A 14,910-nucleotide genomic window follows, 5' to 3' on the forward strand; every position below is an offset into this window, starting at 1 on the left:
CTGGGTGAATCTACAATAGGCAAGCAGGTTGGTGTGAATAAATCAACTGTGGGAGCAATTGTAAGAAAATGGACAACATACAAGGAAATATTGATAATCTCCCACGATCTGGGACCCCACGCAAGATCTAATCCCGTGTGGTCAAAATAATCATGAGAACGGTGAACAAAAATCCCATAACTACACAGAGGGACCTGATGAATGACCTGCAGAAAGCTGGGACCAACGTTACCAAGGCTACCGTCAGTAACACACTACGCCGAGAAGGACTCAAATCCTGCAGTACCAGGTGTGTTCCCCTGCTTAAGCCAGTACATGTCCAGGCCCATCTGAAGTTTGCCAGAGAGCATATGGATGATCCAGAAGAGGATTGGGAGAATGTCATGTGGTCAGATTAAAGAAAAATAGAACTTTCAGGTAAAAACTCAACTTGTTGTGTTTGGAGGAAGAAGAATGCTGAGTTGCATCCCAAGAACACCATACCTACTGTGAAGCATGGGGGTGGAAACATCATGCTTTGGGGCTGTTTTTCTGCAAAGGGGACAGGACGACTGATACGTGTTAAGGAAAGAATAAACGAGGCCATGTATCATGAGATTTTAAGCCAAAACCTCCTTCCATCAGTGAGAGCATTGAAGATGGAACCTGGCTGGGTCTTTCAGCATGACAGTGATCCCAAACACACCGCTCGGGCAATGAAGGAGTGGCTTTGTAAAAAGCATTTCAAGATACTGGAGTGGCCTAGCCAGTCTCCAGACCTCAACCCCATAGAAAATTTGTGGATGGAGTTGAAAGTCTGTGTTGCCCAGCGTCAGCCCCAAAACATCACTGCTTTAGAGGAGATCTGCATGGAGGAATGGGCCAAAATACTAGCTACAGTACAATTCTTTAAAAATCCTACAATGTGATTTTTTTCTCTCATAGTTGAAGTGTGCCTATGATGAAAATTACAGACCTCTCTCATCTTTCTAAGTAGGAGAACTTGCACAATCAGTGGCTGACTAAATACTTTATGAGGCCCAATATTGTGTTTAATTTATGTTAGTACCCCAAAAGGTTAAGATGCTCTGGACACCTCTTATTATTACACCTTATTCACTCACTGAAGAAAAGTTGTTCTAAAACCCACTTAGGCAATTTCCTTTTGGGATTTGTACAAGTATCAATGACCATGGAATCCATGATTATAAGAACATAGCTGTGAACAATTCTGTTACAATTATGTCTGTTTGTATGACCTGCATGCCTCAAGCACATAGTTGTATAATTTTGTCATTTATACTTTTGATTGGTTATTTGTCTAACCTATCTGTGTTCCACAAGATTATTAAACATAACCACACAATCAAAATGGGTATATATAAAAAGGATAATTGTGTCATATCATGCATATTATCATGCACAATAAGCATAGTCTCATCATCTCATCATGTATTTGAACTACATTCACCCAAGGAATAGAGCCTAAATTACATTATAGAGGTACAATTACATTATATAATTATGTTTTGCCAACACCCGCAAGAGAAGAGTTTAAATGGCCTATATTATGGAACAGCATCTAAAGTAATTCACTCAGAGTGTCCTGACAATGTTTCTTTTCAATTTTTTGAGGGACTCAGTGAGTGCAATAATGTTCAGTTGGCTTACTCCTCTGTGTCGTATCACTGTGGGCAATACATTTGCAATGTGAGATGCTACACCAGCCATCAATTGGTAAAATAAATGGTAGAACGAAGCAGCTTCACAAGCAAAAGAAGGCATTATTTTTGGACTGCTGACCCCAAACATGTAAATCTCGGGCGACTCTGAATTAGTTTGATCGTCCTAGCAGGTCTCCATGCTTGGTTAGCCACTTGTGTTCTCATTTTTGAGGACTTATGCTAGATAAATCCAATCAGCCTCCTGCGGGGGCGATTACACGGCTGACTGAAACCAGAGCCTGTTGACAAAAGTCCCTGACGGATCATAGGTTTAGACGCAAGCTTTGTTTAAAAGACTCACAGGGAATACAAAGCACAAAGCGAAAGTAGTGCTGCAGATTTTCAGATTACCGAATGGTTATCGTGACTGTTCAGAGTTTTTTTTCCCACTAGCTTGAGTCACCGCAGACCGCAGGCACAATATCAAGGTGCATCATGAAGGCTGATTCTGGCATTGACTGGACTTGTTTGACCACATGCTGCTTGACTGTCATTTTGCCACACGCTGTGGCTGAAAGAACCCAACGATTGGAAGACGCAGCAGCAACAAAAACACATGATTAAAGCTCCAATAAGAGCGAGATGGAGGCCTGGAACTGGTCTCCACTACAAAAAGACTCTCTAGCCTGGCGTGTTGCTGAAAACTATGCTTAGCAGAGAGAATTTTGCCTCGCTGGCCAAGTCTGAGTGTGGCTGCAGAACATGTTGCCCTTGTTTTGCTGCACAGAGTTGAATTCCTCTTTCCAGTAATACCTAGGGCCTTATTCATCACCTTGGAGAAATGCCGGGCAATCAGTCTCTCTTTTTTGGAGGAGCGAATGCATCATTTTCCCACCGCGCGCGCGAGGCGCTATAAAAGTGGATTGAATTTCATTTACAGGAGCCTATTAATTCCTCACTGACAAGAGTATTGATTGAGGGCTCACAGCACTTGTTAATTCACCTTGCCCGGGCATGTTTTTATTTATCTTTTGTTGCCTCAAAGGTTGCCGGGAAAAAAAATCACGTTGAAAGGATTCAATACATGTGTATCTCTTTGGTCATAAAAAAAAAAGAAAAAAAAAAAAACTGTTGGAAAGCTGGCTTATGGAAGGAGAGAAATAACCAATGATAGACGGGCAAAATTAAATCCATACAGAGGGCTGGCAAAAACGCCCAATGTGTCACATGGTAATGTCTTGCAAGAGTTGGAAAGGACAGCAGTGTTTTATTGCTGGTTTTGTATGTATGAAATAAGCTGTTGGGTTTAAGTAGCATAAATGTTTACTCATGAGACAACCCGGGCATTCACCTCCTCATTGCTCTGATTAGCCAATTAAGCTAATTATCGGGTAGATGTGGGCTTCATATTAAACGGCTCTTCATTACTGGGAATTAGTGCATCTCTGGGTGTGCTTGCTCATCTGGAAGAAGGAGAAGGCCTAAATTAGATGCCTGGATTACCTGCTTCCTTTGGACTAAATTGAAGAAATATGTAGATGACACCCATAAAATATGTGTGTCTATGTTTGTGTGTCCAGGGCTGGAGAAGGTTGGCCGGGACTCCAGTTATGAGCAAGAGGGGAAGGTTCAGTTTGTGATGGACGCAGTGTACGCCATGGCCCACGCTCTTCACAGCATGCATCGCGACCTGTGCTTCGGCTACCCGGGCCTGTGCCCCCGCATGAGTAACATCAACGGAAAGGAGCTACTGGAGTACATCCGCAAGGTCAAGTTTAATGGTGAGTGCTTGACTTTCGTGCTTATTTCAACAGCTCCCCTTGCCTAGCTGTGATATTTAACTAGGCTGCCTTAAGCACTGTTTGAGTTGGATTAGTTTTACCAAAGGAGGTTGTGTAATGTACTGTGTGGGATTTGGCTGGCCAGGTCGTATAAGCTCGCATGGACATGGCCCACACATTAGCTCAGTGTAACAGGCTCGGCTAGATTCTGAAACAATAATGCTGACTTAAAAAAAAAGAAAAGGTAAATTTTTGCTTTTAAGTTAATAACTCAACCTGAAGGGGGCAGCAGACTAAGGGGGATTCACAGGGCTCTTTTTGAACGTGAAAAAAATGCTAGCTAGTGACACCAAACTTGGAGAATTAAGAAAATTTTGACCACTGTTTTGAGCTGTGCTTCTATTTGTTACTAAGCAACACTAGTGTCATAACTGTCAGTCATTTTGCGTGTTTCTATTCAGACAGAAAATAAATAAAATTTTCTACTGTTAGTACCACCGTGCCCAGCCTTGTTGCTGTATTTATTCTGTGTTCTGTGTTTATATTCCACATTTGCTCCTGGCCCATGTGCTCCATTATTTCTGTTTTTGTTATTGACTCTGCCATAGTCCTACCTAGTGATTACCTCAGTACCTGTATCTCCATTGCAACCATGGCCTTGTTGTCCTGTGTATTAGTAATTCCTTGTCTTTCAGAATTCCTTTGTCTCATTTTGCATCTTCTTGACCATCAACTTCTGTGATATCCTTGTGTTTTCCCATCCTGTGTTTTTACTTTTGTGTAATTTTGATTCAAGAAGTAACTACAGCAGCACTTATCCATGCTGTCACTGAAGGCCTGTTTTACCTTTGTTTAAAAAAATAAATCAAAAAGCGAAGCACCTTGACCACTTCAGGAGAACATTCTGCTCTGCACAAAACACAGCCGTATTGTTATCTAAACGCTCAAAAGTAACGACTGATGTAAAGTAATTAAATGCAACCTGCAAGCTTGGCTTGGCTTTCCATGGAAGCACTGTGTGCGTGGTCAAAAATCATGGTATCACAAGTGAAAAAAAACTAAAATGCTTTAAAACCAGTAAAAAAAATTGCATTAATTTGTGTTAAATCTCAAATTGAAATGTTGATGCTCGAGCCTACAAAAACGAATATATAATTTTCACATAGACATATTTTACAGAAACTCAAACACAAAGGTCTCCAGTCCCCATTTCTCCTCCAGTCTCTTTCAGTGTTCATGTTGCATCAGTGCTTCCTTGTTTTTGTTCCTGTACATCATCAAGTCATCACCCATGTTTCTTGTCCTGGCTCTGCTCTAGTCCCATCCTCCATCCCAGCTTCTGCCTCATGGAGTTCATTTTTGCCTATTGAGGGGGAGTTCTGTGACTTTCAGTGTCTGCCTTGTATTTTGTCTTCCCTTGTTATCCTGCTCTCCTGCATTAAACGTGTAACCTGTCCTTGTAACTATGACCCCCAGATGTGCCTCATCAGTGTTCTGTGTATTTATACCCCTTTGCTTTAACCCTGCTGTGCACTGTTCTTGCCTTTGTGTTTTGTTCCCTGTGTTGTTCTGCCCTTTTCTGTGTTTACTCATTACTCTTTGTTCGCCAGTCTTAATCCAGTTATTTCCAACTTTCCCTGTCTTTTTCCACAGTATTTTTGTCCCTGTCTTATATGTTCCTTCACCCTTTGGTTTTGGTTAAAAATCTCAATGTACTCTTAATCTCTGCCTGCTCTATTTCTTGCCTTGACCTCAGTAAACCTTATACTAACTCACAGTAGCATCCAGCCATGCCACCTTTTCCAAAGTGAAACATACCAACAGACTTTTTCAACCTTGTTTTTCCTTTAACTGCAGTAAATATCCATTGCCTATTGCGGAGGTGAATAGCCTGTAAAACTGGCTTAAGTCTTGTGTATATAAAAGATCTATTTGTCCCGACCAGGGATGCAGCAGTATACCATTGTCATGAAATGTACCATGGTATGAAAACAACTAGAGGAAGGATTGTGAAATACTGTATACTGTGATACCATAAACCATGATTTTATTGATGATTTTATTATTGGATTCAACTAGTGTTTTTAAATGTGTTTTTGAAATGTTCATTCAGATTTGTAGGTCTTTCCTCTTTCAAGTACACACAAACCTGTTCTTGTAAGGCTGCAATCCCTGCCAATTTGGTCATGCACTGAACTACCCTGAATTACAATAATGACAATCCTCATGACTATGTCTATTGGCTCCATTTGTTATTACACCGCTGTGAAGTTGATTTGAGTAGGACTGGTATTGCTGAGGGAGCTCTGGGTTCAGCCATTTACTAAAGGTCATTCACTCTACAGTTATTACTGTCAGACAAAACTACAGACATTGCAGATTCATATTGGATTAAAATTACAGATCTCAACAGTAATATTGTCAATTATAGCATTTCCCCAGGTAAAACTAATTCACTTTGAATAGACCTATAGATCATTGCACTAAGACGTCTCCTATTCATTATTTTTCAAACTCATTCATTCATTCATTCATTCATCTATTCACCCATTTATTCATTATGACATTCTGCCTATTCCTCATGTTCTGCTCAGTTACCATCTACCACTTCTTTCCATTCCTCCAAATTCAGCCCTGAGGCTGCTTGGGAAAACAGTAGCTGGCAAGAGCCTTCTCTTTATTGTCTGCTTTTCCTTGTTTGAAGTGCCCTACTTGTCACTCTACATATTTCAGACCTAAGGCTAAAATTCCCAGTCAAGTGAAGAACTTCATAATTACCTGATGTACTGCACTGTACAGCCCCACAGCAGCATTGCTTATTACGAAGCCATCCCAGATAACAAACAAGTCATGGCCCAGTTCTGGCCCTTGCTTACTTCTTTTATGTAGTCCACAGGCCTCCATGGAAAGGGGGGAGGTGATGACTGTCCAAATCTGGGTGATGGAACACAGCCACAGTTAAAACAGTTGCAACAGGAATGCTATCAAATATTTCACATTACAAGTTGTATGTGGATGACATCCGGCTCAGAGTTTAGATGTTATGGTCCAAGTGCTGCTGCACTTGCGAGTTGTGCTCCTTTTAGTTGCTGCTGGCATCCAAGCCCACACTTGCAATGCCACAAAATAATGTGTACCTTTTCTTTGTCTCTGTTTCATTTAAATATTAGTTTTTGTGCCCTCTTTCTACTCATCTAATTTAGTCTCATTGCTTTGCAGCTGCGTGCGCTTTCCCTTCAGGTTGTCATTCGCGTAACTGCTGTTAAGCGATTAAGTTGAGGCAGCGTGGCGAGGGAGGGAGGGACGGTTGGGCCCCTTGAAAGCTCATTAATTCACTCTCTACAGGGCAGCGCAATCCGTGCCGCCTGCTCCAGCAAATCACAATCCTCAGCTGTCACTGTCTGAAATAAACCACAGACGTAAAATACATAAAAAGACAAAAGCTGTGTCAACTCCGTCACTGTGCATTTCTGTGAGTGTGACCAGACATACCTCAGTGTCATGGAGTCTTGTCATTTCTGCTTGAATTCAGCATGGTGTCTTCTACGCATGTATTTTAAGCTTTAAGCTTAAATTATTCCCAATCACGCAGTGCTCAAACCCTCCACTGCCTGGTGCAACGTTGCTACGCATTGTAGTTAGCTTCCTGCATTAAACAAGCAAACATCATAACAAATCAGTTTCAGTCATTTGATGAGATTTTTTGGCTCTGTTTGTCTCTGCAGCTTTGTCAGTGTTTTGGAAGCAGGATCGTAAGGACCTGAATAAGTTTGTTAAGAAAACTGAAGTACGAGTTAGGCCTTCTATCATTGCAGTTAGGGAACTTTGTTGGTAGGTGGTTTGACACCTTAACAAGGTATGGAAGCAATTTAAATAAATGCATTTTCAAAGTCTGCACACAGTGGCGCATTAAAAAAAAATATCTGTAAAGAGCAGTGGAGGAATGTTAAGTTGAACTGAATTTATTTCTCTTGCAGAGGTGTTCAGAGACAAGCTGTATTTCTTGTCTCCTCAGACCTCTTCTGAACTGAACAACTTGAAGGGAACACATTAACGCTGAACCAGTGTTGTTCCCATCGATTTTCTCCTCTTTATCTCTGCTTTTGTTGTTGATCCCTGGGAAATGGGGGTAACAGTGTAGAATTTGTGATTTGAGCCTGCTGGATCGTCTCAGGTATCTACAAGCATTTTGCAGATGTTGCATTCTAGCTCATAAATGGTTGTTAATGGTGTGTCCAGCATTCTTTCTTGTTATAATTATTCACCCCATCACTGGCTAGAAAGAGGTCTGAACCTGCCTGAACCACCTTCTGCGCTTAACAATGGCAAAGAAACAAAGCCGTGGATCTATATGCCAATCAATCTTAAGGAAGACCTCCAATAGCCTCCATCGCTTTACATATCCACCTTGCTGGAAAATCAATTCAGTGCCTTTTATCTTGAAGGAGAGAGGAAAAAAAAAACAAAACAATGCTCTTTTCCATTCCTCCAAATTCAGCCCTGAGGCTGCCAGGGAAAACAGTAGCTGGCAAACAGCGCTTTTTAACGATCTCGTCCCTCTGTCAGAGCAGCACCCTCTCCCACCGGGGTGGTGTAACCTTTCTCAGCAGCATGAGCTCTGCCAGCCATGTGACCCCCACAGACCCAGCGCAGGCCAATAAGGTGCTACTGACACGACTCGGAAGCTTCGGCTGATAGAGGGAGCTCCTCAGTGACTCAACCTCGCAGGAGACGGGGCTTCAGACATTACTGATTCTGCTGGTGCAATGCAGATTGCGCAAGAGACAATGAGAGAACCACAGCCTGCAAAAGCACAGAAGGAAGATGCGGAGAAGGGGTACTAGAAGGACACTATTATATGACAGGAAAGAAATTGCAGTTATAAGCATGTTCCACCAAAGACTAAGGAGCTAAATCATAACATAAAGTTCAAAATAATGCCATTGATGCATCTGGGCGTGACATATATTTTCATGTAAGTAATTTTGTAAGTATTGTCAGAAAAGGGGGGCAGTTGTAAAAAGGGGCTGAGTTAGAATAAATTAGTGGAGAACCCTAAGGACCTTGTAAACCTTCATGGAAGGCCAGAACACAAAAATTGAATTATCCAATCTGATTTCTCTTTTTCTGTGATATATGGGTAGATACAGCTAAAACTAAAGCTGACTGGTTAAAACCTGGTTAATCTATGACCAGGAATGTTTAAATGACAATGGTCCTGCCCACTGAAAATCAAGATGTGATTGGTTGATTTCTCCGACACTTAATAATTATGTTGATGATTACTCTAATGCATCAAGCTGTCAGTCTTGCTCTTGAAGACCTTACCAATGGCACAGCTATTTTAGCTGTATCTACCCATATATATATATATATATATATATATATATATATATATATATATATATCAGCTAAAATAGCTGTGCCATTAGTATATATATATAATATATATAATATTAATTTATTTTCACCCTAACATAATTCTGATGTAATTAGTATATTACAGTTGCCTACTTATATTGTCAATATGGGATGTGGAAGCAGCTTCCATCTGCTGAAGGTGTACTTTCACAAGACCACAAAATCAACTTAAGCCTTTGCTTGAAGTCAGCCAAATAACAATTTCTGTGTTTGCATTTGCACTAAGTGGATCTCAAAAGGCAGTAATCACAATTGTGGACCAAAGTGAAAAGCTACTGTGTGGGGGGTTTCGTCCCACCCTCTGTTGTGCCATTCCTAGTATGTCTATTTCTGGCCATGAAAAAAGCAGCTGGCCAAAAATGTTGAAAAATTGAATAAATTGACTTATGCCAAACCATATAAGCAGAATATTAACATCATAACACTAAGCCATGCTTGTACAAAACAGGGCCCATCCTAATCTAGTGAAATATGTAGTAAGGTATGAAATAGAAAAGGTTTACTTGCTCATTAACAGAGCTGGGAAACTAGATGCAGTATCAGATGACTTCTATTAGCTCTCATGTTCACCCGTGGAGAACTTCACTAAGCAGTTTGGTCTAAAGTGGACTCAAGATCTGATTGGAAAATATCAGGTATATTCAGTAGCTAATAGTTTATGGTGTTCCTTTTATTTAATTCTTATTCCTAAACTGTGTAAGGCATTTCCTGCAAGTAGACTGTACTAATTGAAGGTTTGGGGGGCTTTGAGTGGCTTAGTGGTCTAATTCACTGCCTTTATGGTTGCCAGTTCAAATCCTGAGCAATGCCACTTTGCCATCAGCAGCCTGAGTACAAGATAGCACAACTGGCTGGTGCGTAGATGGTGCTCTCTCCCCTCAAAGCGAGTTGCGTGGGTGTATCAGTTGCCCAGCAATGACGCATCAGTGGTTGCTGGCTTTGTATCGGAAAAGACATGTGGAGTCTTTACTCCTAGTGTTAGGAGCATTGCTGGTGCTAGAGGAGTAACGAATGGGTGGGTCGATTGGCAGTATCAAAACGGCGGAAAGGTAAAAATTTGTCTAACGAAAAAAATAATAAGAAAAGCTATTTACTCTATTTACATACAAAAGTTGTTATTCAAGAAACCAATTGTGGTTCTTCTATAGCATCACTCCAAAGTACCATTTTTGACATCCTTGCTTTTAATGCTATGCAAGTCACATTTTATGGAGCAACATTAACATGATAAAAAAATTCTGTAGAAGACAAACTCTTTCTGGCCAGTGATTATTACATGTTGAGTGTGGGGACCAAGAAAAGATTTTCTGTTTGACAGTGCAACTGAGTTGGAGAACGTGCTTGAATGCGTGGCTGTGCGTGTACATGCGTACACTGAACTCTGGCTTTTAATACGAGTGGCCTGGCCACGTGCCAGGCGTGCTCATGTCAAGTTGCTCATGCTAAAGCAGATGGAAGGTTTGTGTGCTAAAGCAGAGAGCACAGATTGATCTGGGATGTGCTGTTTTTACAATGAAATAGAGCAGCAGCCAAGGCGTTGAATAGCTGGATGCAGTCAGCACTTGCATGTCTTCCTTCTACCTTTCTCCTAGTTAGAATTTCCAAGGTCTTGTATTCACAAGAGCCGTGAAGCCTGTATGTTTGATTCTAGTCCTGAATGAAGAATGAAACTGTCCATAGCGTGCAAAATTCTTTAACAAGCGTGCCGTAACGGCAGTTCCAGGAAAGGAAAGTTAGTAGGTACCTGTTTGATCTGCTTTAAAAAGCTTTTGTGGCATGTGAGTGAATTTAAAGTACATATAATTCCTGTACCTGCATGTATGCTGGATCTGAGTAACAACTTTTTCAGTTATGTTCCCTAAGCAGTCTCTCCAGGAATTTCAAGCAAATCCAATCCTTGGAGTATTTGCAAGAGCTCACAATTTTGTTCAATCACTGCATTGGACAAATAAAAAGTGGTTCTTCTATTGCCAGGGTTACCAATCTTATGCAGAATGGGATGGTGTGGCTGCAGGTTTTCATTCCAACCAAAAAGGAGTGATTGCCTATTTGCACATCCATGTGAGCATGGTTTCATGTCTCTTGTTAACAGTTGCCTGCTTTTGGTGCATGGACTGTACCTTTTGGGGCAATGTTAGTTCAGAGTCAGGCAGCACTACTGGGTGTTCTCTTTAGATTTCAGATTTATTTACAAAAAGTTTACTATGTATTATTTTTTTTTTTTTTAGAACATAATCATTTGACAAAGTGTACATAATACTTTCTGTAGTATTTTTTTATGTACAGCACTTAAAACACTTTATGAGACTGAGACTATGAGAAAGTTTAGATTTCTGCACAAAAATGTAAAAGCCCCTGGGAGCCTAAATCTGAGTTTGGTTTCTAATTAAGTTAATCAGGCTCTTTAGGGCCCCCCAGTGTAAATGTAAAAAATAATATCATTTAATAAATATAATAATATTTAATGATAATATTTTTCCAAAGTCTAGTAAGTATCTGCTGTCTTTAACCAGTATTTCTAAACCAGTATTCCTAAAAGTGGGCCAGGTGTACATCCGCATACCCCTGGCCAATCCCCTGGCTGCCCGAAGCGGAGAAGCAGAGAGGCGACAGGCATGCCGCTCCCCAGTCGTGACTTGAGCTTTTATTCACATATGGGCTGTTTACTCAGTTACACATTAAAACCTTAGTGAATGTGTTCATTAGAATATGAAGACCATGCCCAGTTTTCTATTTGAACTTAACTTTTAACAAAGTATTTAAACAACAAAAAAATTCAATATATCAAAATGTTCCCAGGGACTTTAATCATATTAAAAACACTGCTGCAAAATCAAGCAATTTAGTCCACAGTAATCAGAAAAAATGTCCACAAATTCCTGGTGGGTGTACTTAAGTAAAGGTACTGAAGACTTGGCCATCCCAAGGTACCATTTAAGATTGTAGAAGCAAATCCTTAAGAGAGCTACAGGGCCTCTTAAGGCCTAAATAATCTTTCCAGACACTGAAATGTTACAGCAGAGTGCTGATGTGGCTGCAGGTTTTATTTTCCAATCTAGCAGGAACTCACTGCACATACTAACTAATCAAGTGTTTCAAGACTGAGACCAACACAGTCTGGAATTCGGTGTGATTTTGCTTGATTGGAAAAAAAAATATGCATTAAGGGACATTATGAAGCAATGTTACCCAATGAAGTATCGTAAATTCCTTTTAATGGTACTTCTGACTTGAAATAGGGAGAATTGTATCTCTGCCGTTGTTTTGCCGTTGTCTGAGTAATGTACTCTGAAGGAGGATATTTGGTTAGTGGTGTTTTGTACCCTGCAAGGCTTTAAAGTGGTTCTGTAGCCATTAGTGAGGTCCGTATTGCCATCTAACACCTGTGACCTCGCACAAAGCTACAGCAACTCAAATAAGCAAAATATGGATCAAATAATCTGACCAGCTCTCTAAATTATCATCTGAGCGCATGTTTGGGCTAAAAATCGGCTCACACCAAGCAATCCTTCCACCTGTAGCAATGATAGCTGTGGCCTGTGAGGCTTTATTTAGGAATTCTTTGGAATCGTTTCTCTCCAGCAGTCCAGCACTCCAGCAGTGAAATAGACTCTGGGCTTGTGTCTCTGGATATAGCTAAATGTCCCAACACAAGCAAGGAGACAGCCTAGTGACCAATTTTCATTCAGTTTATACTCTCAAACTGTGGAACTCTGACATGCCGTTGCTATGGTTGATACGGTTCCACATTACCTCATTACTGCTTGTTTCTGCGAGTCTAAGCAGGCAAACTACGCTGACATGGAGTTTTGTAATTTGCGTTTAAATATAGTGTGGTATTTTAAGGTTTATTTATACTCTCATTCATCACCGCTGGCCTTCAAAACCCATCCATAAGCAGTGTATTGTCTCTTTAAAAAGGCGAAAGCAGCAAGCTTGTGTTATTACCTGTCTGAGACTACTGTTCCACTGGCGCAATTAAAGCTTCTCTGAGTCAATGTGGCACTCTGCGATGAGCTAGCTCACATGCATCAGGAAACTCATTAGCACTCACCACTGCACTGCCACTCCCCAATCCACTGGCAAATACTGAGGCGTCACATAAGAGTGCCGCATTTATTTACAGGAAAATATAATAAGTAGCTAATGGGAAACTTGGATCTGTGCAAGGAGTGGTTACGCCAACCAGGGAGTCAAGCATTAAATGGAGTTTGTTAGAAGTAGTATTTGTGTCTGTGAGTGTCGGTGACATGAATGCATAGGGTATGTGTAATCTGCACATAAGATTAAGCTTTGGGTGTTGTGTGAGAAATGATTTAAAGCTTCCGTCTTTGAGCATCACATTGCCTAGTGCTAAGGGCTAATCACAGCTCAGCCACAATTATATTCAGTCCAGTAACCCTACACATGCCATATTTTTAAACCAGCGTAAAGAGATGGACAAAATGAGGAAAAAAAAGATCTGTGAATTAATGACTCTGAAATGTTCACAATAACCTTGTGCAGAGCAAATTCCCTTATAAGCAGAGCGAGAAAATGCCCTTATAAGCAGAGCACGTAGACAAATAGTTTTTATTTCTTGTTTCTGATGCTGCTACATTGGAAAATTGTAATGTGCCACCATGTTTCACCATGATCCTAAAGGAACGTTGTTTCCTACCAGTCGGTTTCTGTATATGGTTGGGATTACACAAGCTCTTTTTGGTAGTGGCCAATGAGAGTAATATGGATAATAGTAAATAATAGGGATGACAGCTGTGCATGCTCAGATTAGAGTACAGCTAGGGCAGTTACCGTACAGTTATATGTGGCAGCTTGGGCCCCCTTAGCCAAATGACATTGTCACCAATCCTAATGTACAGTTACTTAAAAAACAACAACATCAATATGGCCTGTGTAAACATTTGGGCACCTTGCATAATCAGGACATAAGCAATACCCCCCTTTGGCAGCTTGCAGATGCTTGCTGTAGCCAACTTAAAGTCTTTAAGATGTTGTGATTGGACTTTTTCCCGCTCTTCTTTGCAGATGGCCTCATGTTCTGAGATATTCTTGGGTATTCTTGCATGTAAAGCAATCACAAAGCTCCAGTTTGTGACTCTTTAGGTAATCCATTGTGGTTTTGAGGTATATGTTGGATCAGTCTCCTGTTGCAAAAGTCATCCTTTCTATTCAGACCTTTAGACAGTTGCTGAGTGTTAACACAAGGTTTGTAGAGTCAGAGAATGTATAAAGCTTGAAAATGTGATTCAGCTGACAGGTCCTGCTTACAACTGGTGACCTGCCTTAGGCGTGATTTGGTAATCAAAGTCTGAGACAATGACAGAAAATGAGTTGAGCCTTTGCAGCGCTTAGGGTGTTTTGCACTGGCCACACAGACTATTTTGAATTTTATTTGCGCTATGAAAGACAGAAAAACTATGGGATAAGTTCAGAATCTAATGTAAATAGTGGGTTGTATATTTGATTAGCTACAGAGGCTGTTTAAATGTGCTTTCATACCTAAAAGTCAGGATCAAGGTCCAAATAGAGGCCTGTGTTTTTGTTACTGGAGCCTTCATGCCTTGTAACATGGTGTATTATCATGCTAAAAGTGTCCATTCGAGTGTGGATAAACTGCATCCATGAAAGGGTGGATTTGCTCTGCAATGTTCAGATACAGATTCAAATTTAAAATGTATTTGTATAGCGCTTTTTACAAATTCAGTGGTAATAAGAGATATGTCCTAATATGTGGTAGAAAAATACACAAATACACCATCACACTGCCACCACCAAACTAACTCTATGGTTGAAATCTTATCCTTTGATTATGATGGCCAAAATCTTATCCTTTGGTCGATGATGCAAGGACAACCTGAATTTGTCTGTCCAGGCAACTTTGTTCTACTCCTTAGTGGTCTTGTTTTGATGCTGTTGTGCTCACTGGAGATGCTGTCTTGTTCTTCGCTGTCAGTGACTTTATATTCTGAAAGAACGTTCAGCACACTAATATAGAATTTGTATGTTTACCTAATTCTACATTTCTCTTGAACCCACAAGCCAGTTCCCTTGGGCCTATAAGA

At 40.6% G+C, this 14,910-nt stretch overlaps 1 protein-coding gene across 3 annotated transcripts in view; it reads left to right on the plus strand.

Moving 5' to 3' along the window:
* The window catches only part of grm8a (glutamate receptor, metabotropic 8a), a 262,109-nt gene that overhangs the window by 198,288 nt on the left and 48,911 nt on the right, over positions 1–14,910 (plus strand). For all 3 annotated transcript variants that reach the window (XM_072672832.1, XM_072672833.1, XM_072672834.1), the window contains exon 7: positions 3,224–3,424. In XM_072672832.1, the coding sequence (XP_072528933.1) occupies positions 3,224–3,424 (201 nt within the window). The remainder of the gene's footprint in view (positions 1–3,223; positions 3,425–14,910) is intronic.

This window comes from Salminus brasiliensis, chromosome 2 (genome assembly GCF_030463535.1).
Source record: "Salminus brasiliensis chromosome 2, fSalBra1.hap2, whole genome shotgun sequence".
Taxonomy (NCBI): Eukaryota; Metazoa; Chordata; class Actinopteri; order Characiformes; family Bryconidae; genus Salminus; species Salminus brasiliensis.